The following is a 20,779-nucleotide window of genomic DNA, read 5'->3' as shown; positions in this document are numbered from 1 at the left end:
CTTCTGCACTTTAAAACTTAAGTTTATTTTGAATTTGTTTAAGGTCAAAGGAACTCATATGTACAGCAAAGGTCCCTAATAAGAGGCTTCTGCGGAATAAATGCTAACAAGCTTTATTAATTTATCGCTGAATGTTTTTTAATAGCCGCACAGCGATAGCTGGGGCTATTATTGGCCCTCTCTTGGTTTTTTTTTATTTCGTCGCCGCGATTTTTGTTACGACCATATGACGTCACAACCACTTCAAATCTGCTTTTTTTTTTCATTTGTTCACGCAATTTCAACTGAAGTGCGTGTGTGACGTCATTTTTCGCTCTTAGTGGCGCGAGTTTTTTTTGGTCTTTTGCGTGATTAAATTTTTGACTTTTTTCACTCTCAAGACTTCCTCACTTTTATTTACTTTAATTCAAAGAGATAAGGTCAAATGGGTGTGTGTCGTTTTGAGCAACTAATAGAGGCAGCAAATGCGTACACAGTTTTTTAATCAAAATATAACATATCAGCCTTCAATGAAAAGACGAATTTTTTGGTCTGTCTTTTTTACTGTTTTTGTGAGACTGCAGATATACGAAGCTATTGCGGCTATTTTCTGGCAATCTGCCAGCTATGTTTACCTATTTTTTTGAGCGGCGTTGATTTTTTTCAATTTAGATCTGTATCTGTTTCTATCTCTATTATATGGTACGCAGGTCTATTCTTTCGCAGCTATTCCGGCAATCTGCCGGCTATGTTTTGATAACAACAGGAAGTTAAACAGCAACAGTGAGGTTAAAATTAACAACTTAATTAATCAAAACAAATAATTAAAAAGCAAGTGAGATTACCAATTTTATGAAAGCAGTTGATGAATTTGATGAAACAAATTCAATAAAAAGAACATAGATGAAATAATCGAAGCATTATTTGGTATTTTTCTTCGTTGTTTGTTTATTACAGCTGCTTCAATTTTAGTAATGTTAGGAAGAACTGACTACTGGCTTTCTAAAATTGGAAATGGATTTTAAGTGATTAAATAAGCCAAATTTGTGCTGGAGATGTTTCTGCCACTCTCCAGTTAAACATCAAATGAGATGAATGATCGACATCTATAGATGACTGGAGTATGAAAATGAGTACTCGTATGCGTACAAGAAATAAATGAAAGTGAATGTTTTTAATGCATGGGAAATCCTTAAAGCCGCTTCTAAATTAGAAGCAGCAAGCTTTCTAGAATTGTCATTTGCTCCGTCATTGTTTAATAATGTTTTAGTAATGTTTAGAAGCCGAATTAAGTGTAATTTTAGACTCTAACCAAATATGCAAAATTTGCGACCCAACCAAAAATTTTGACACTTCGAAAAATTTTGTCTTATTCAAGCCAACGGGTCAACGGCAATTTGCCGGCTTTGTTCTTTACCAGTAATGCTATTATTTAGACGACGTATTGACCTAAAACCGAAAGTGAGTAAATTTGCCGTAAAAACTGAGTGTTTCTGAGCGAGAGAGGTTTTTCGACCATACGCTGCGTTCACTAAATGACATTTCAACTTTGAAAAGAGGGTTTGACAAATTGTTGCATATACATAAACGTTTTTAGCCTTTTTTGTAAAATTGGCCGTTTGCATGTAATTTATTTTCTGTGGCATTAGTTTTTGTTCGATGCTGTGTTAATATATAAACCTCTGAAATTGTCACGACAGTGTTTTTGAGAGCTAAGATTTAGTTTCAAGTTGAACATTGACACATTTGGATTTTGTTCAATAAAGTCTATTTCGGACTTTTAAGCTGGCCTTTTTTCAAAAAATAAGTGCCTTGGGCAACGGTTTTTGCCTTGGCATTGAATGCATTGTTATAACGTGAAGTAATTTTGTCTTATAATTTCTACTGAAGATAATCCGATTTTGGCAATTCTTCTCAGGTGTTCGTTTGTGTTGTGGTTTTAATTACTAGTAATTTTTTTTGCATATTCACAGCTTTTAATTTAGTCTTATTATTAATTAGTTGCTCTGAAACAAAAATTGTAGCAGTTTTATTAGTCCTGTGATCTTGATGCAATTTCAATTTTTCGCTGGACTGGTTTTTGGTTTGACCCATTTGACTTTTCGTCCTCAAAAACGCGATAAACAGGTAGCGCTCAGAGTGCATGCAGTTCTCTTAGAGCCCTAAGTCTTACCATACTCTAAGACTGCGATTCACCAAAACTGTTTTGTGGAAACTTTGTTCTGGTGTGGCAAGCGGTTTGACCCCTCAGTCCCTCATTACCCCATTTCTCAACTCTCCCATTGTCCACCCTCATCCCTGTCGATTTGAACGCCCCTCTCATCTAACCTTTGGAGCCCACTAACCACTGAAAATTAGTGCATGTGGCAACTTCCCTTTAGTATTTCATGCTTTTAATACCTGTTTAATAGCCGCCTCAGCTTCTCAGCCGGCTATTGTAGCGCTCCTATTTTTTTTTAATTCGTCGAATAAAAAATTTCTTGCTTCACCGTAGTTCACAGCATGTTCAACATTTTGCGGTAAATCTTTTTGACTTCTCTAGGCTAGTTTCACTCTTCTCTCATTCTGCTAAAAGTGTTATGAGACAGCAGATGCTCAGCCGAGCAATTCAAAATAAAACAAAATCAGAAATAGAAATGGGATCAACCCATTAAGTCGAATTTTAGATGCCCGTTACTCGAACTTTGTTCTTAGTTACAGTCTCCAATGCTTGTTGGCATTGATGCTATCCCCTGTTTTGTCTCACTGCAAAACGGGAGTAGGTTCAGCCCGAAAAAGGAATCAAAGGAATTTTTGTTTGTGTACAAAAATTAATTGTTTTTAGTTTTTATCTTCTTTCAATCCCAATCTTGGTTCTGGGAATCAACGGCGGCTATATTCCGGCAGTTTTCCGGGTATTTTTTTAAAATAAAGAAGAGGTATTTTTGTTTTAAGAATTTTACACATGCTTGCTCCATTTTGGCAGTTTGTGTCCAATTTTTCTCTCTGTAAAGGTAGGATTCTAATATTTTTAAACTAATAATTGTACTGTTTGTGGAGTACTATCTTTTAATTATGTTTCTACATTTTAAATTATACACTAGGATAGCTATATATATTTTTTCTTTGACTCGACTGCTAAATAAGGAACTGGAATTGTTTTTCTACTTGATTTTTTTTCAATTGGCTTGTAAACTTTCAAAAGTTAAGAACTAGCCTTTGTGTTTTATTTTCGTCCGCATTCTAGCATGAATCAGTTTTTCTTTTTCCAGAGACCTATAGTTTAATCAGCACTGCTTTTTTGAGTTGATTGAAAGTAATGATTTTAGCCTTTTTCTGGTTTGCTATTGATTTAATTTAACATAATGCCGCACTGCGAACTCGATGAAATGCCGTTTAAAAATTTCGATAGGAAATTACTTTCTACAAGTTTTTTGGAGGTTTTGGTTTCGATATGAAACAATTTTTTTTGCCTTTGAATTATATTCTGTTTGGTTATTTTTGTTGGTTAATTTAGTTCTTGTTGTTCTTCTTTTCTTTAAGTTTGAACTCTCTTTGTCTATATCGCCAATAAGAGAGAAGCATACCTTATTTTTGGGTTAGTTTTTGTGACTTTAAAAAATTTTGGTCTGTTTGAGTTCTATGTTTTAGTTCTCCTTTTTTTTGAAAAGTCCGGCTAATTTTCTAAGAATATTACCTTTCTCCCTTATGCTTTCACACTGTGTCTTCTGAGTCGCGCAGTTGAATTTGGAGTTATATATTTTTTATGTCAGTATCTTGATTTCGTTCTGGGTAATTTGTATCCCTCTCAGTTTTCGAAGCTTATTTGACCGTCCTATGTATCTTGGCACTTTTTCAACGTTACTGAATGTTTTTAATAGCCGCACAGCGATAGCTGGGGCTATTATTGGCCTTCTCTTGGTTTTTTTTATTTCGTCGTCATGATTTTTGTTACGACCATATGACGTCACAGCCACTTTTTGTTCATTCGTTCATGCAATTTCAACTGAATTGCACGTGTGACGTCATTTCCCGCGAGTTAAATGGAGCGAGTTTTTTGTTCATGCGCGTGATTAAATTTTTGGTCACACTTGACTTACCTCACTCTCAAAAATGACTTCCTCATTTTGAAATTGACTTTTATTTACTTTACTTCAAAGAGATAAGGTCAAATGGATGTGTGTGTAAATGAAGGTTATTTGAGATCAGCTAATAGAGGCAGCAATAACTTATACAGATTTTTAATCAAAATAACAGATCAGCATTCAATGAAAAGACAAATTTTTTTTGGTCTGTCTTTTTTACTGTTTTTAGACTGCCGATCTACGAATCTATTGCGGCTATTTTCTGGCAATCTGCGAGCTATGTTTATTAATTTTTCAATAAGTTTTATTTTTCAATATGTCAATTTTTTCTTTTGCTTTAATTTGTTCGTTCTTATTTTTTGTAAATTAATGATGTTATTGTTTCACAATCACTTCAAATCGGCTTAAGGACAAATGAGTCAAAAGATTATGCTTTCTTTCCAATTGATTGATTTCATTCGCCACCATTGAATTGTTAATAGTCAGGGCATTGTTAATAGCCGCCGTCAGCATCTCAGCATCTATTATTTTGGCGCTCTCTTTTTGAAAGTGAGAGCGCTTGAATTGTATTGGGGCGCGGAAATTTTGAAATTTTGAATTGTATTGGGGCGCGGTCCCTATTAAGATCTGTTCACACATTTTCATGATTTTCAAAGTCAAATTAGAGTTATGGTTTTGGACACGCCGAAACAGGAAGTGAAGCGAGTTATTTTGCGGCGTGAAATTGTTTATTTTAAAGTAGAATTCTCGCTAGTGGTTTTTTGTTCTTGTGCGGCAATTTCACTTTGATTTTTACTGTATTTTTTGGATCGGATTTTTTTTCTAATTGGTTTTCCAAATCTATTCATAATTCATTCTAGACCTAGTTTTTTTGTTTGAACCAAATTTTTTTAGTGTCCTTTTGTTCACATGCGGCATTTTGACATTGATTTTCAGTTTTTTTAATCTTTTTCGGTCGGATTTTTTGGAAATGTTTTTCCCAATTCACTCATAGTCTGTTCAAGGTCTAGTTTTTGTTTAGTCAATGAAAATTGTTTGAATTGTACGTCAGGACTTGCTTGTCCTGCTAAGTTTTTTTTTAAGTCGCTTTATCTTTGGATCACGTTTTTCGCTTCACATAAGGCACGATTTTCACGCTTGACTTCTGACTTACCTCACTTTATGTTTCAACTGAGTGAATTTAAAATTCTTTCACGCATTGAATTACGCAATGTAGTGAATACAGTCAAAGTCAAAAGAGCAAAATCAAAAGAACCGGGATACACCGATAAAGCCTGGTCATTAAGTCATTGTGCTTTAGGTTATCAAAGTTCATTGGAGGAATTGCTAGTTGACATTTATTAAGCTTAATAGCTTTCAGTTTAGAAGCTGAATTAAGTATAGTTTCAGAGTCTAACTTAAACTGCACACCCAATAAGAACACTCTTTGAAACTGAGGAAAAAGTCTATCAATTTTTAATAGCCGCCTCATCTTCTCAGCCGGCTATTATAGCGCTCCTATTTTTTTTTTACTTCGTCGAATAAAAATTTTTTCGCTTTACCTCATTTTGCCGCTTTTTCAACATTTTGCGTGATATCTTTTTGACTTCTCTAGACTAGTTTCTCTCTTCTCTCATTCTGCTAAAAGTGATTTTGAACATCAGTTGCTCAGCAAAGCAATTCAAAATGAACAGAGTCAGTATAAAAAATTGAAGTCAGAAGTAGAAACGGGATAAACCCATAAAGCCCAATTTTAGATGCCCGCTATTTGAACGTCGTTCCTATAATTCTTAGTTACCATCTCTAATGCTTATTGGTATTGATAGTAGCTCCTGTAGCCTCTCTCTAAGAAACAGAAGTACGTTATCTTCAACTACGAAATGCCATCAAAATAAATCGGACTTAAAAAATGTTTTTGTACAAAATCTTTTTTTTTCAATATCTTCTATTCTTTCAATCCCAATCATGCTTATTGGAATCAACGGCGGCTATTTTCCGGCAATCTGCCGGCTATGTTTTTTTTATCTCTTCGTGTTTTCTTTTTCTGTTCAATCACGATGTGCGTCAATCGTGTCATCTGCGGCTATTTTCCGGCAGTCGGCCGGCTATGTTTTGATTTGGTTGGGTAGAGTGAATTTGATGACAATTCTTTGTCGTGGACATCGGTCCACGACAAATTGGGACCGTTAGTGAAAATATTGTTGAGTTGACTAGGTGCGTGCTCATTGAATCTATCATTAGCGCAGTAGATCTGATTGATACTTCTTCACTGTAATTTGTGATTAAATCCAATCAATTTTGAATTCAATAATTACTTCTATTCTACCACTAACTCAAATCTACATTCCTCGTTATTGGTTTTTTGTTCTCGCTAGCGGCATTTCGACATTGATTTTCTTTTTATTTTGTTTTTTATCTGATTTTTTTAGGAATGATTTTCCTAATTCACTCATAGTCTGTTCTAGGTCTAGTTTTTTGTTTAGTCAATTAATATTTGGTGATTTGTACGTCAGGACTTGTCCTGCTATGTTTTTTATTTCGTCGTCAAGATTTTTGTTACTACAATGTGTTGTCACAATCACTTCAAATCTGCTTTTTTTTTCATTCGTTCATGCAATTTCAACTGAATTGCGTGCGTGACGTCATTTTTTGCTCTCAGTGGAGCGGGTTTTTTGTTCATTGGCGTGATTCAATTCTTGGTCACACGTAAAATTTCAGAAAGATCCTCTTCAAAGAAAATGACACATACATCAAGTTCATTTATCTTGAGATCCCATTCAATTGCACCTTTCAACTAGAAGAAAATGCAAGTCCGTTTGTAAATTTTCAAAGCATGTTTAACTTACAGTCCCCCAATCATCTTGAAGTCTGCGACATTCCTAAATAATCTCACAGGTTAGACTGAATGAATTATATTCGAATGAATTTGTGTTGACTGAGTATATATTCGAGAAATCCGACATTGTCAACGTGGTGCACCCTAAGCAATTATTCGTTTGGATATAAGGGTAAAATATGTACTATGAGAAACTATTTGAAAGAAACTATTTGATGATGAAGAATATTATCCACCTCTTCCAACACTCAGAGGTGGTTCAGATTTCCAAATGCTGTACAGAAAAGATAGATTTTCAAGTTTTTCTTGAACGCTTCAACATTCGGTTCCATGGCAAGAAAATCCGGAAAATCATTCCACATTTTAGGTCCCAATGTAGAAAAAGCATTTCTACCAGCTGCTGTTCTGCATTTTGACACTTGAAGTTTGTGTTGTCTTCTTTTGGGCGACGTATGACTAATAATCGTGTTAAAATATCCCGGATAATTTCCATGGAAATAATGAAACATTAAAGTACATAATTTGAAAGATATTAATTCAGCCACAGGAAGCCAATGCAGTTTCTTTCTAAGAATGGTACTTTCATGTCTCCTTGAATTGAAGGTAAACCTTGCAGCAGTGTTTTGTACTTTTTGCAGTTTCTTAACCAGAGATGTCTGCAGAGATCCATATAGGCTGGCGCAATAATCGATACATGGTGTTACGAAGGCAATAAAAATGAAGTTCTTTGAGCAATTTTTAATAGCCGCCCTCATCTATTCAGCCGGCTATTATAGCGCTCCTATTTTTTTTACAATTCAAAGAATTTGAATTGTATTGGGGCGCTGTCTTTTTTTTTACGACTCGAAGAGGAGTATTCGTTTTCTTAAGGTTTTTTTTTTACCGGAAGTACTATTCGTTCAGACGATGTTTTGACCTAAAAGCGAAAGCGAGTAAAATTGCAGTGTGAACTAATTTTTTCTGAGCGAGAGAAGTTTTTTGATCATGCGCTGCGTTTAGTGAATGACTTTTTGACTTTGAAAAGTAGTTTTTGACTGAATGGCACTTCAGATAGATAACCGTTTTTTCGTCTAAGTGGCCTATTTTTTTGCTTGTAATTTGGTTTTTTGTAGAAATGATTTTTATTCGAAGCTATATTGAAATGTAAACCTTGGAAGATAATAGCACAGTGTTTTGCAGAGCCTGAAAACGCGTTTCAAGTTCAAAATTGGCATAAATTTCTTGATTTTTTAATTAATTTTTGGCTTTTTTCCTATTATTTTCTTCATTTTTGGATCTTTTAGACGTCTTTTTTGTCAAAAATCAGTCAATATGACAACTTCGCGTTGACAATTGATATACTCGATGCCTCTTTTTACCTCGATGTAATTTTGTTTTCTAAAATTGTACATATGCTAATCCAATTTTGGTAGTTTTTTTCCTATTTTTCTCAGTTTTTTGTCTGTATTTTGGTTATAATTACTAGCAATATTCTTTTTGTGCAACATGAGGGGCTTTAATTTTCATTTCGTTTCTTTTTTTAACTGTTCAGCAGGATATATTTTTGTCTCGGATGTATCGTTGTATTTTCTATGTCTTTAATGCTGAAAAATGAAATGGTGTTAGTTTTTCTTGTTTTTTTAAATTTGATTTTTGAACTTTCAAAACTTTTAAACTTTGATTTGAACTTTCAAAGATCAAGAATTAGTGTTTGTTACGGTGTTCCTTACATTGTGTCCATATTGTTCACATTCTAGCTCGTATCTTTCTAGCTATGTCCTGGCACCTACATTTATACCGGTTTTATTGATTTTTTCAGTTATTAACAAATTGAATGATTTCGGCTTTTTCTTAGATTTTCGTCATTTCTTTGGGTTGCAATTGATTTCGTTCAACATAAGGCAGTACAAAGAGTTTACTTGAAAGCCTTTTCTTTTCCAGAATTGCTACTTATTACTTTTTTTGTATTTTTTTCTGACCTTGGTAATGTTCTTAAACATTTTTTTGCCTTTAAATATTACTCGGTGGCTTTTCTATGATTATTTTAATTTTTGAGTTAGTTTGAAATCATGTTGTCTAGCATATATACAAGAAGAAAAAATATGTGTTGTGTTTGTCTTAATTGCAGTGATGAGAAATCTAACTGTAGTAGTTTTCTGATTTTTAACTTTGAGCATTATTTTTTGGAAAGTTTAATTTAGTTTCTAAGTTATTTTTATCTGCCGTTTGCTTTAGCGATCTTTTTGAGATTAGCATCATGAATTATTTGAGGGCAGTTGATAGCCCTGTCAGCTGTTTGAGACTATCAGTGTTTTGTTTATCCTAATTATTTTGCAGTTATCCTTATCAAACGTTTTCAATAATAAATAATTTGCGGCATTTTGTTTCTCTTGGTGACAGTGGTTTAAATTTCACCAATTTTTAGATCAGACCGGGGGGAGGAGGGGGGGGGGCAATAAGTTCATGGTTTATTAAAAAAGGTAATGGTTGTAGCTGCAATTAGGGTTTTTGTCAAGTTTTTACGCTTCGAGTCGCTTCCGGAATTCTTCTGGCTATGTTTTTTTTAAGATCTGTTCACACATTTTCATGTTTTTTGAAGTCAAATTGAAGTAGTGATTTTGGTCACGCCGAAACAGGAAGTAGAGCGAAAAAGCGAGTGGTTTTGCGGCGTGAAATTTTTCGCTCTAATTTTAAAGTAGAGTAAGAATACGGCGTTTGAACAAAAATTCGCTTTATCGGTAGTGGTTTTTTGTTCACATGCGGCAATTTCACTTTGATTTTTAGTGTTTTTTTCGATTTTTTGGATCGGATTTTTTTCTAAATGGTTTTTCCAATCCATTCATAGTCCGTTCTAGGTCTAGTTTTACCTTTTAGTCAATGAAATTTCTTTGAATTGTACGTCAGGACTTGTCCTGCTATGTTTTTTTACTTCGTCGAATAAAAAAATGTTTCGCTTTACCTCATTTTGCCGCCTTTTCAACATTTTGCGTCAAATCTTTTTGACTTTTCTAGGCTAGTTTCTCTTCTCTCATTCTGCTAAAAGTGATTTTGAACATCAGTTGCGCAGCAAAGCAATTCAAAATGAACAGAGTCAGTATAAAAAAGTGAAGTCAGAAGTAGAAACGGGATAAACCCATAAAGCCCAATTTTAGATGCCCGCTATTTGAACGTCGTTCCTATGAGTCTTATTTACCATCTCTAATGCTTATTGTTATTGATAGGAGCCCCTGTAGCCTCTCTCTAAGAAACCGAAGTATGTTCAACTACGAAATGCCTTCAAAATAAATCGGACTTAAAAAAATGTTTTTGTACAAAAATTTTTCTTTTTCAATGTCTTCTGTTATTTCAATCCCAATCATGCTTATTGGAATCAACGGCGGCTATTTTCCGGCAATCTGCCGGGTATGTTTAGATATTTAAATGGAATACAACTTTCAAATCTTCAAAAATGATCGCCCACGAACTTTATTCACTTGCTTCTCGGATGTTATTTTTTTAATCCAACTCAAATCCAAGTACTTTCACCGAGCCACTGGCTGCTATATTCTGATTGAAAGCAGTGATTTCTTTTCTCGCAAGGAAAAAGTATTCTCGCAAGGAAAAAGTATAGACTCAGTCTTCTCTGGATTCAACTTTTATCTGAGGAGATTTAAAGTGCTTTGTACTACATTCATTACTCGATTTACCTTTTGCAAATCGTAAACAGTAAAATCGAATAAAAATTGACTGTCGTCAGTGTAAAAGTGATAAGTCACATCCAATTTGACGATAATGTCAAAAAGATGGAGTAAATAAAACGAGAATAACTTCGAATCCAATATTGATCCTTGAGGTGCACCTCTCCTTTGGCCGAAGCCTCAGATATTTAGTCATCAGACCTTGGAATGAATTCCAAGCCATGAAGACCATCTGGGGTCTCGCTCTGAGGAGTTTGTTCCCGTGAACCTCATGTCTCCTTGAGTAACATTTCGGTCGTCATCTCTAAGTCATTAGCTTTGGAACAGTGCTTAGGGCACTAAAAAGCCTCAAGAAGAACATCAAGACCTTTGTGCTACCATGGGGAACATGGAAGGACGAAGCTGAGGCGAATGTTTTTTGAGGAGGGGTAGTAACTCAGGGTGTAGATGTCATCCGTAACCTCCACGTGGTGCCCCGGGGTAACTACCGCTAGCTCAGGTAGTGGAAGTGAGCTAAGCGGATAGTCTGAGGATTGTGCCCTAAACAAGCCACCCCGGACTCCAAACAAGTTTGCTGTGAATTCCTTGTCAGTCCGATACTCATCAGCGCAGGTAAGAGCCTGATATGAAGGAGTTGAGGCAGAGCTTGGAATAGCGCCCTTGAAAGAAGGGAGCAAAAGTGGTTGTCAGTGGGTCCCTGTTAAAAAATGGCTCTTGAAGTCATGTCTCCTGACTTCTAACTGTGAGAATGTCTCCAATCGACAAAAGATGTTATCTGATTCAAAAGTTGAACAGAGTACCGCAAGTGAAATCGAGACGAGCAGATGATGATGACTATTGAGTAGTAAATTGGCTAGACCTCAAATAAAAGTCTCTTTGGAGCTCAACAAGCGCATCAACTTAAATGCTCTGTGACTATCAGCAAGCAAAAGCAGGGTTAGTAGGGTTATTGCGTGAGTGAACTTGAGATGAATGCTACACTGTGTGATTGAAAGGCGGTTGGTAGTGGACGAAAAAACTGTGTGTGATCTCTGCGCACAATTAGTATCTGAAGGGAAGACCACTTAGTAAGAAACACGGTGTATGGTCCAGACAAGATAGATGTAGTGATCGTCACAGAAATAACATCACAGAGTAGTGTTGCAACTGTTATCGCAGAGCTGAACGGTAAAGAGTGACTACATTACATGTTTGTTCCAGACAACACAGGCTCTGCTATGTCCCGAAAGATGGTCTTGATCCTTGAGGTACTCCAACGTTCACTTCTATTTGATCTGAGAGAGTTTCATTAATCATCACCTTTGTTGTCCGGTGTTTCAAATAAGTTTTACAGAAGTGTAAAACTGTTTCCCTCAAACCTAGTCGCTTTTCGAGAATAGATAGCAAAATAGTATGATCAACAGTGTCGAACGCTGCACTAAAATCTAGGCATATCATTTAATAAAACATTCTTGTTCTCGTCTCACTTTTGTCTAATAAAGTTAGTTATATACAACAAGCTGCTTTCTGTAGAATGTTGTTTTCTGTATGTCGATTGGTAGTACGGGTACAGATCATTTAGGTTTAAATACTCCGAGAGCTGGTAGTCAAAAATTTTCTGCAGCACTTTTGTTAGAATTTGATATTTGCAACGCGGAGATGACTGCTTAAAAATTTGGCGTTTAAATTTTTCTTTAAAAGCGGTAAATAACTGCTGATTTAAGGAAGCTGGGAAACACACCGGTAGACATAACAGAGTTTACTAATTCCACAAACATCATACTTTTTCTTTGAGATAAATCTTTGAAAACAGGAGTTGGAATAATATCTTGAGGTGCACAAGAGAGCGATATTGATCCAACTGTATCGAGGAGCTTTTTGGAATTGATCAACGAAAACTCAGTCCAAGTTCATTCAGAGGGAGAAAAGTATTCAACATTCGATTGATTTGAAGTTACAATAGAACTTTCAATCATTGCAACTTTATCTTTGAAAAAGTAGTTAAAATCATTGCCCAGGACAAATATCATTCTTTCGATCACGATAAACTATTGGCTTGTGCTTCCAAATTGAGCCGAGGCTCATTTTTGCATGTCTGCTATTTAGTGTCGTATTAAGATAACTGTTCCTCTTGGATACCAGTAATTGTTCTTAAAGTTCAACACTAGACTCATATTTTACTTGGCTCTCTGTAGTATTAGGCTTCTTTAAAATTCGTTCAAATTTACGCTCTGTACTTTCTGCTGCAGTACATTCGTGGTCAAAATACTTTGGTCTTTCAGTTACAAATTGGCCCATCTTCTTAGGGGCATAACTATCAAGATTTTCCAACACGCTGTTTTCAAAAGTTTCAAATGCACAATCAGTTAAACCAGACCACAAAGTTTAGAAGAAAGACTAATCACAATTTCAATTTTGGCGGTAAAGAAAATTGAGACAATCTCAAAGAAGCAATTTAAATCACAATTTTTCCATATCCGAGAACGGCTCGTGGCGCTTTTACTAAAAGTTTGCACAGCTATCTGGTGCTAAAGAATTAGGCAGTAATGATCTGATGGTAGGTTTTAAAGTTTCTCTGTCAAGCTAATTTTTTGATCACTATCTGGTGCTCAAGAATAAGGCAGTAATGATCTGATGGTAGGTTCTGACGTTTCTCTGTCAACTAATTTTTTGATCACCAGCAAAAACTAAGTCAAGGGAATTGCCTGAACTGTGAGTTGCCTCTGTGTCAATCATTGATAAAAGCGACTGATTCATAAGAGCATTCAGGAGCTTGAAATTCGCTGTTGCTTTATTAGCTGCGATATTAAAATCACCCAAACAGATAACGTCTTCGTATTTGTGCTGTAAAAGTTTAAAATACGAGACAACTCATCTAAGAAATTTTTAACCGCAGTGTCAGGAATACGATTTACTGCTATGATTGCCACGTGTCTGTTGTTCTGTTTAAAGCAAACTATACTACTAAAAATTCGAAACATGCTATAAAACATTTTTTGCAACACACTTCCGTCAAAAATTCTACTATAAAACAAGATAAGGCCGCCACCTCTTGTCGGTCGATTGCATGTAATGAAATTAAAACCAGAAGGACTACATAGAACAGCACGATATTTCGTGTCCTCCGTTAACCAGTTAAAAACGCACTCAACTCATGGCCAATAATAGTGGACTGAATAATTTTTTCCTTCGACGTGATCGATCGCGCATTCCATAAAACAATTCGTATATCTTACTTAGTCAAGATACAAAAACTTGACCAGATTTTCTTAACCATGTTCTTTCTTCTTCATTCAAGAAATATCTTCTGATAATGATATTTTCAGGCCATATATCTGAGTCTTCAGACAACTGACTCCTATTTTCCGAACTACTTTGGAATGATTTTATGTCCTCACGTCGGCTAGGCAACTCCATACAATTTTTGGGATGTAGATCTTTGCTTTCACAGTACTGCATTACATCTTCAACAGACATTTCTGTTGACATACGGCTGATAAAATAATGACGTCTCGCTGCATATTCTTTGGTGGGAACGCCCTTCAACACAGAATCGGTAGCTTTAACCTTGACAACGTCCAGTTGGCTAACTACTTTCCTGTTTTTCCCACGATCACTTTACTGAGATGCGACTCTGCTCCTCTTGCCTCAAAAATGTGGAGACCTGCGTAGAAGTCAGATTTCGCTTGATAGCATCTGCATAGCTCGCTTCGGTTGGTTGTTCGACCATAAATACTTCATCCGATTTCGTTGTTTTGTTCAGGGCCACTTTCATCTCTGATATGTCTTCTTCCATCTTTTGAAATCGCGGCATAATGTTTTTCAGCAGACTTTATATGTTCGCATTCTCGCAATCCTACCATGATTTACACTTCCACATTCCACTCCCAGACAGGTGGAGCAGATATGCGTAACACCACAGAGCCAACAAGTATTTGCCAAACATGTTTCCCACAATTGTTGCATAAGGCATCATGACCATTGTCATGCCCCAAAACTTTAAAATGAAACTACTTCAATACTTAATGGCAAATCAGTAGTATGATCAGTGGTAAATGGTAGGGTCACTTCAGTACCTAACTACTTCAATACCTAATGGCAAATCAGTAGTAAATGATGATCACTAATAAATGGTAGGGTCATCACTGCTACCCTCATTCAGTTTATCTGAAATTGACTATTTAATTTCTAGTGAATCGATGTAATAAATAGTCTTAATTACCCGCCAATGCTTAATCTCTATGTGCGAATTTGAATTTTAGAAGGTAGGTACTTATGAAGTTTCGTTTTGGGCAGTATATTTATAAAGTTTTAGCAGATTGATATAATTAGTGAATAAATGGAAAACGTGTCAATATAATGAGCGTTTTTTTTTCAGGACAGCCACCAGTACACCCTCAGCCGCACCAACAGGGACGACCTCCAAATATAAGACGTCGAGGATCATTTGATAATTCTGAACAGAATCGAAGTGATGATGTAAACGCAATGGGAATGGGTCATCCGTACTCCACAATTAACGGCAGAACCATGAACAACGAAGACCAATTTATGAATAGACCGCCGGGGAGAAATATGGGGGGAGAATCCCAAAAAGTTATGGACTACGCTGCTGCAACGCTTCCAAGAGGACCAAAAAGATCCCAGGTTGCGAACCATAACCAGAAGTCTTTCAATATAGATGAAAATCCCAATAACAGCTCAATGGAACGACGACGGAGAGGCAATAACCCTAGTAGTGGTGAGGGAAACTCACAATTTTATCGAAATGATGTCAGGCGAAGTGGAAATGAACCGAGACCCCCAACTCGAGAACCAGTTCATAATTTTGGACATCGTATTCCAAACCAGAATTCAGATAACTATCAGAACTTCTCAAGGCGCCAGGAAAGTGAAACTTCAACATTAGCCGCATCCTATGATCCATATAGACCACCGTATAATCACAAATTCCAGAGGCCATACCAGATTACGCCGGATTCTCATAGACACAGTGGAAGTTCTGTGTCACAAATTGATAACCATCCGGCTATTTCAGACAATTTTCCCCAGCCTCCAATGAGTTTGCAGCCGCAGCAACAAAATCAACCGCAAGAGTCAATTCCAAAATCTCTGATGGAATTTGGACCTCGTAAAGATGGTAGCGATGTTACAGAGTTAGAAAATAATGATCTACGTCTACATGATGATGACCTAAGAGTGCGTCACGAGCAGACAAATAGTACGAACATAATGTTTTTGCAAGAAATGTTTGACTTGTATGTTCTTAATTTGCTAGCTAGACTGTAATCTTTTTCGCATTACCAAATTGTTTTTCTATTTTTCTGAATGACTTTTTGCTCTTGATCCTTTAATTTCTGCTAATCTTCACACTTTTTAGCAGCTGAGTTCAGAAGGATTTTATCCCCCTCAAGCAACTGTAGTCGAACACTCCCCTGGCATTTTAGAGCAATTTTTGCGGTTAGGACGTCTACCGTTGTCTTTGAATTAGACCAAGTGATTTGCTCGCTCTATTATTAACGGACGAACATTTTTGCGGCATATGTGTGAAGGTGACCAGTTTTCGGATCGTCAATGTATATGACATGGATGTTATGATTGTTGATAGCCGCCATCAGCCTCTCACCGCCTATTATTTAGGCTATTGTCTTTTTACGACTCGCGGTCATATTGATCTATTTTGCTTGTGACTTCTATATTAGAGGATGCGTTTTAGAGGAAGTCAGTTGGCGGAACAAAAGTCAAAAGCAGAGAGGAAATTAAATTTATCGAGCGGGTTTTTGCTTAATTTTTTGCTACAGCGAGCGAGGATAAAGAAATTTGTCTCAATTAACTAAACTAGTATTGGTGAGTTTAGAAGCCTTTTGAAAATTTTGAGCTATTTTAACCATTTTGCTCTGTTGGACGCTTTTTTCAGCAGGCTTTGTTATCGTCTTCCAATAGAGTATCTGGAGGGTTTTTGGTTGATTTTTTTTTGTTTTAAGGCGATCCTACCGTTCTATAGATAATAATTTTAAGTAGTTCGATAAATTTTAGTGGTTATTTTATTCGCATTTTGGCCCATTTTCTCTTTTTAAGTATTTTTTTCTTAATTAAGCTTCTGGCAGTTCACCGTAGAGCTGTTATAGGGGTATTGATACTATAAGTTAACAGTTCAAGGTTATACTTGGCAGTTTTTAAAATAAATTTTTAGAATTAGTAATTTTTCCGGTTTTTCATTCTTCACCTCTTTATATTTTAACTTTCAATTGAAAATTGTAGCTATTATAATAGCCCTGTGGTCTTTTCTCTGCAATTTTTTGTTTGACCAGTTTTTCGTCTAATACCTTTTGTCCTCAGAAAAGAGAAACAGATAAAGCCCGGAGGGCATTACGCCTTGCTAGTGTCTTACGATTCACCAAATATGTTTTCAGGAGACAACTTCATTGTGTGAAGGGCTGTTCTTAACCCAAAAAGTTTGACCGCCTCAAACATAACCCCCCAGCCCCCTTTTGCACTCACACCGCCAAACCTCCTCCATCTGCTGTTTTAAACCCCCTATAATCGAGCATCCCAACCCTATCCTCTATTGCTTGACCTTGCTCTCCTCCGCCATCTCATATTACCCCTAATGCTAGCATCCGTAAGTCGTAGCTGGCTACTGAGCCATCCGCTCGAAAGTCAACTCTCCAGGCGTTAGTCGGTTGTTTACTGTTTAGCGTTTCTGTGACCGGCATTGGGTAGCTCACTAATGGAGAAGAATTTGTAATAGTTTTCCTAGAATAATAATCGAGAAGTTCTGCTGATTAATAGCCGCCGCCAGCCTCTCAACGGCTATTATTTAGGCGCTCTTTTTACAGTTCAAAGAATTTGAATTGTATTGGGGCTCTGTCGGTTTTTATTTTTAAAGATCTCTAAACATTTTAATGATTTTTGAAGTCAAATTTGACTAGTGATTTTGGTCACAACGAAACATTAAGTGGAGCGAAAAACGAGTGATTTTGCGGCGTGAAATTTTTTACTCTAGTTTTAAAGTAGAGCGAGAAAACGGTGTTTGAACAAAAACTCGCTTTCTCGCTAGTGGTGTTTTGTTGACATGCGGCATTTTGACATTGATTTTCTTTTTTTAAAACTTTTTGATCTGATTTTTTAAGAAAGGTTTTCCCCAATTCATTTTTAATCCGTTCTAGGTCTAGTTTTCTGTTTACTCAATGGAAATTCTTTGAATTGTACTTCAGTGCTTGTCCTGTTATGTTTTTTTTTAGTTCGCTTTACTTTTTGATCACCTTTTATCGTTTTACACAAGTCACGATTTTCACGCAATGTAGGGAATACGGTCAATGTCAAAAGAGCAAAATTAAAAGAGCGGGATAAACCGATAAGGCCCGGTCATTAAGTCATAGTGCATTACGTTATCAAAGTTCATTAGAGCGACTGATAGCTGACATTAGTATTAAACTTAAAAGTTTTCATTTAGCTGAATTAAGTATAGGTTAAGAATCTAACTGAAACTGCTCATTGAATTAGAACTGTTTTTGAAATTTAGAAAAAAATTCTGTCAATTTTTCTCTTTTTGTTTCTGTTTCAATCCCAGTATGCGTGAAGCGAGTCTACAGCGGCTATTTTCCTGCAATCTGCTGGCTCTGGTTTCTTTTTCCTCATTTTGAAGTATTCCATTTTGGACATAATACATAATAATTGCGACAATCTTTTTTTCTTGAGAAATGAAATAATTTTGACTTGAGATTTTTGTATTTTTCTGTTTACTGCCGTCGACGGAAGGGATAAACAAAAGAACAAGAAAGGGATAAACAAAAGAGAAAAAAAGAGAGATAATAGAAAAAAACAGAACAGAAGAGAAAAGACAGAGAAACGAAACACAAAAAACGACAAATGAAAGTGGGAAAAGAGAAAAAGAAACGAAAAAAGAAATCCAAGACAGAAAAGAAAGAGGGAAAAAAAGAGAGTAAAGAGAGAGAGAGAGAGAGAGAAGAAATTGAGAAACGGAAGACAAAAATAAAGAAATGAAAAGCAAAAAAAGGAAAAGAGAAAATAGGGAGATAAGAAGAAAACAATAGAAAAAAGAAGGGCTTAGAAAAACAAAAAATGAAAAAAGAAAGAGAAAAGAAGAACGGAAAAAAGGCCAGAAAAGAAAGTGAAAAGCAAGACAGAAAAAAAGAGAAAACGAAGAAGAAGGGCTGACAAGAAAGAGAAAAGCAAGAGATGAAGAAAAAACAGAACGGAAAGAGATAATAACAAAAAAATTTAAGACAAAACCTAAAAGAGGAACGAAAGAGAAGAATGGGAGAGAAAGGTAAAAAACAAAAATAACAGAAAAACAGAGAATAGAAGGTGAAAAAGGGAAAAAAAGGACAAAGTATTGAAACGAAAGAGAAGGAAGGCAGCAAAAGAAAAAAAGCAGAAAGGCAAAAGCGAAAATAAAGAGGGAAGAGCAAGGAAATACAGAAAAGAAAGACGAGAGAAAACCAAGAGAGAAAAGAAAGAGAAAAGAAAGACAGCAAAGAAAGAGCAAAGAAGAAAATAAAAAAGATAGACGAAAAGAAAAGAGAAAAGAAAGCGAAAGAAGAGAAAAAGAAACGATAGAGAAAAGAGAGAGAAACGAAAGATAGAGAACGAAGAAACAGAAAAAAAAGCCGAAGCAACTCAGAACAGAAAGAGAAAAGCAAAAGAAAGGAAAAACTGAAAGGAAAGCAAAAAGACAGAAAAAAAACGGAAAAAAGAGAAGACAAAAACTTAAGAAAAATACAAAGAAGATAAAGAGAGATAACGAAGCGAGAAAAGCAAATCGAAGGAGAAAAAAAGAAGAGAAAATAAAGATACAAAAGGAGAGAAAAAAGACAAGAGAAACAAGAGGAAACAATACAGAGAAAAGAGAAAGAAACGAAAGATAGACACAGAAGAGAAAAGCAAGAACACTAAAAAGCAGAAAAGCAGAAAAAAGGAAACAGAAAAGAGAGCGAGAAAAAAGGAGAAAAAAAAGACAGAACAGAAAAATTGAACAGAAAAAAAGAGACAAAAGACAGAAAGAAAAGGCACGAGAGAAAAGAGAGGAAAGAGAAGCAAGAGAAAGGCCGAGAGAAAAACAGAAAAGAAAGAGAAAAAGAAACGATGCAGAGAAAAGAGATAGAAACCAAAGATAGAGAAGAAAGAGAAGAAAAAAACAAAAGGCAGAAGAAATTCAGAAGAGAAATAGAAGAGCAAGAGAAAGAAAAAAAGGAAAGGAAACCGAAAAAAACCGAAAAAATGAAGAAAAAAACGAAAAAGAAGAACAGAAGAAAGAAAGATTAGAAAGAAAGGCAAAACAGAATGAACGAAACACAATGAAAAAGTCAAAGAAACAAAAAAGAAAGGCAGAAAGAAGAAAATAAAAGAGAAAACAAACAAAAGAGAACAGAAAAGAGGAGAAAAGAAAGATCAAGAGAAAGACAGAAGGAAAAGAGAAAACAAAGTGAAAAGAAAGAAAGAAGCGAAAAATAAGAGAGACAGAAAAGAGAAAGGAAAGAGAGAGAGAGAGAGAGAGAGAGAGAGAGAGAGAGAGAGAGAGAAAGAGAGAGGAGAGAAAAAAGACTGAAAAAAAAAACAAAAAAGAGAAACAAAAAAAATACAAAAAGTAGAGAAAAGAAAGCGAGAAAAGCAAACCAGAAAATGAGAAAAGAAAACGAAGAGAAAAACAGGATACAAATGGAGAAAAAAGACAGAAAAAAGAAAAGACAAAAACTTAAAAAAATACAAAGAAGATAAAAAGAGATAACGAAGCGAGAAAAGCAATTCGGAGAAGGAGAAAAGAAAAAGAAGAGAGAATAAAGATACAAATGGAGAGAGAAAAGACAAAAGAAACAAGAGGAAACAATACAGAGAAAAGAGAAAGAAAGAACACTAAAAAGCAGAAGAAAAGTAGAAAAAAGGAAACAGAAAAGAGCGCGAGAAAAAAGGAAAAAAATGAAAGGCAGAAGAGAAAAATTGAACAGAAAAAAAGAGACAAAAGACAGAAAGGAAAAAAAGGCGCGAGAGAAAAGAGAGGAAAGAGAGAAAAGCAAGACAGAAAGGCAGAGAGAAAAAACAGAAAAGAACGAGAAAAAGAAACGATGCAGAGAAAAGAGACAGAAACCAATGATAGAGAAGGAAGAGAAGAAAAAAACAAAAGGCAGAAGAAACTCAGAAAAGAAATAGAAAAGCAAGAGAAAGAAAAAAAGGAAAGAAAACCGAAAAAAACCGAAAAAATGAAGAAAAAAACGAAAAAGAAGAACAGAAAGAAAGATTAGAAAGAAAGGCAAAACAGAATGAAC

At 35.6% G+C, this 20,779-nt stretch overlaps 1 protein-coding gene across 4 annotated transcripts in view; it reads left to right on the top strand.

The window, feature by feature from the left end:
• LOC142345890 (uncharacterized) overlaps positions 1 to 20,779 on the top strand; it is a 268,945-nt gene that overhangs the window by 167,502 nt on the left and 80,664 nt on the right. For all 4 annotated transcript variants that reach the window (XR_012759361.1, XR_012759362.1, XR_012759360.1 and 1 more), the window contains exon 13: positions 14,872 to 15,714. Coding sequence is in view for 1 of the 4 variants with exons in the window: in XM_075398324.1 (XP_075254439.1) it covers positions 14,872 to 15,714 (843 nt within the window). In the remaining 3 variants the exon portion in view is untranslated. The remainder of the gene's footprint in view (positions 1 to 14,871; positions 15,715 to 20,779) is intronic.

This window comes from Convolutriloba macropyga, chromosome 9 (genome assembly GCF_964194025.1).
Source record: "Convolutriloba macropyga chromosome 9, txConMacr16.3, whole genome shotgun sequence".
In the NCBI taxonomy this organism is placed as follows: domain Eukaryota; kingdom Metazoa; phylum Xenacoelomorpha; order Acoela; family Convolutidae; genus Convolutriloba; species Convolutriloba macropyga.
Note: the sequence above shows the minus strand (reverse complement) of the source record. Positions and strands in the feature narration are given on the sequence as shown.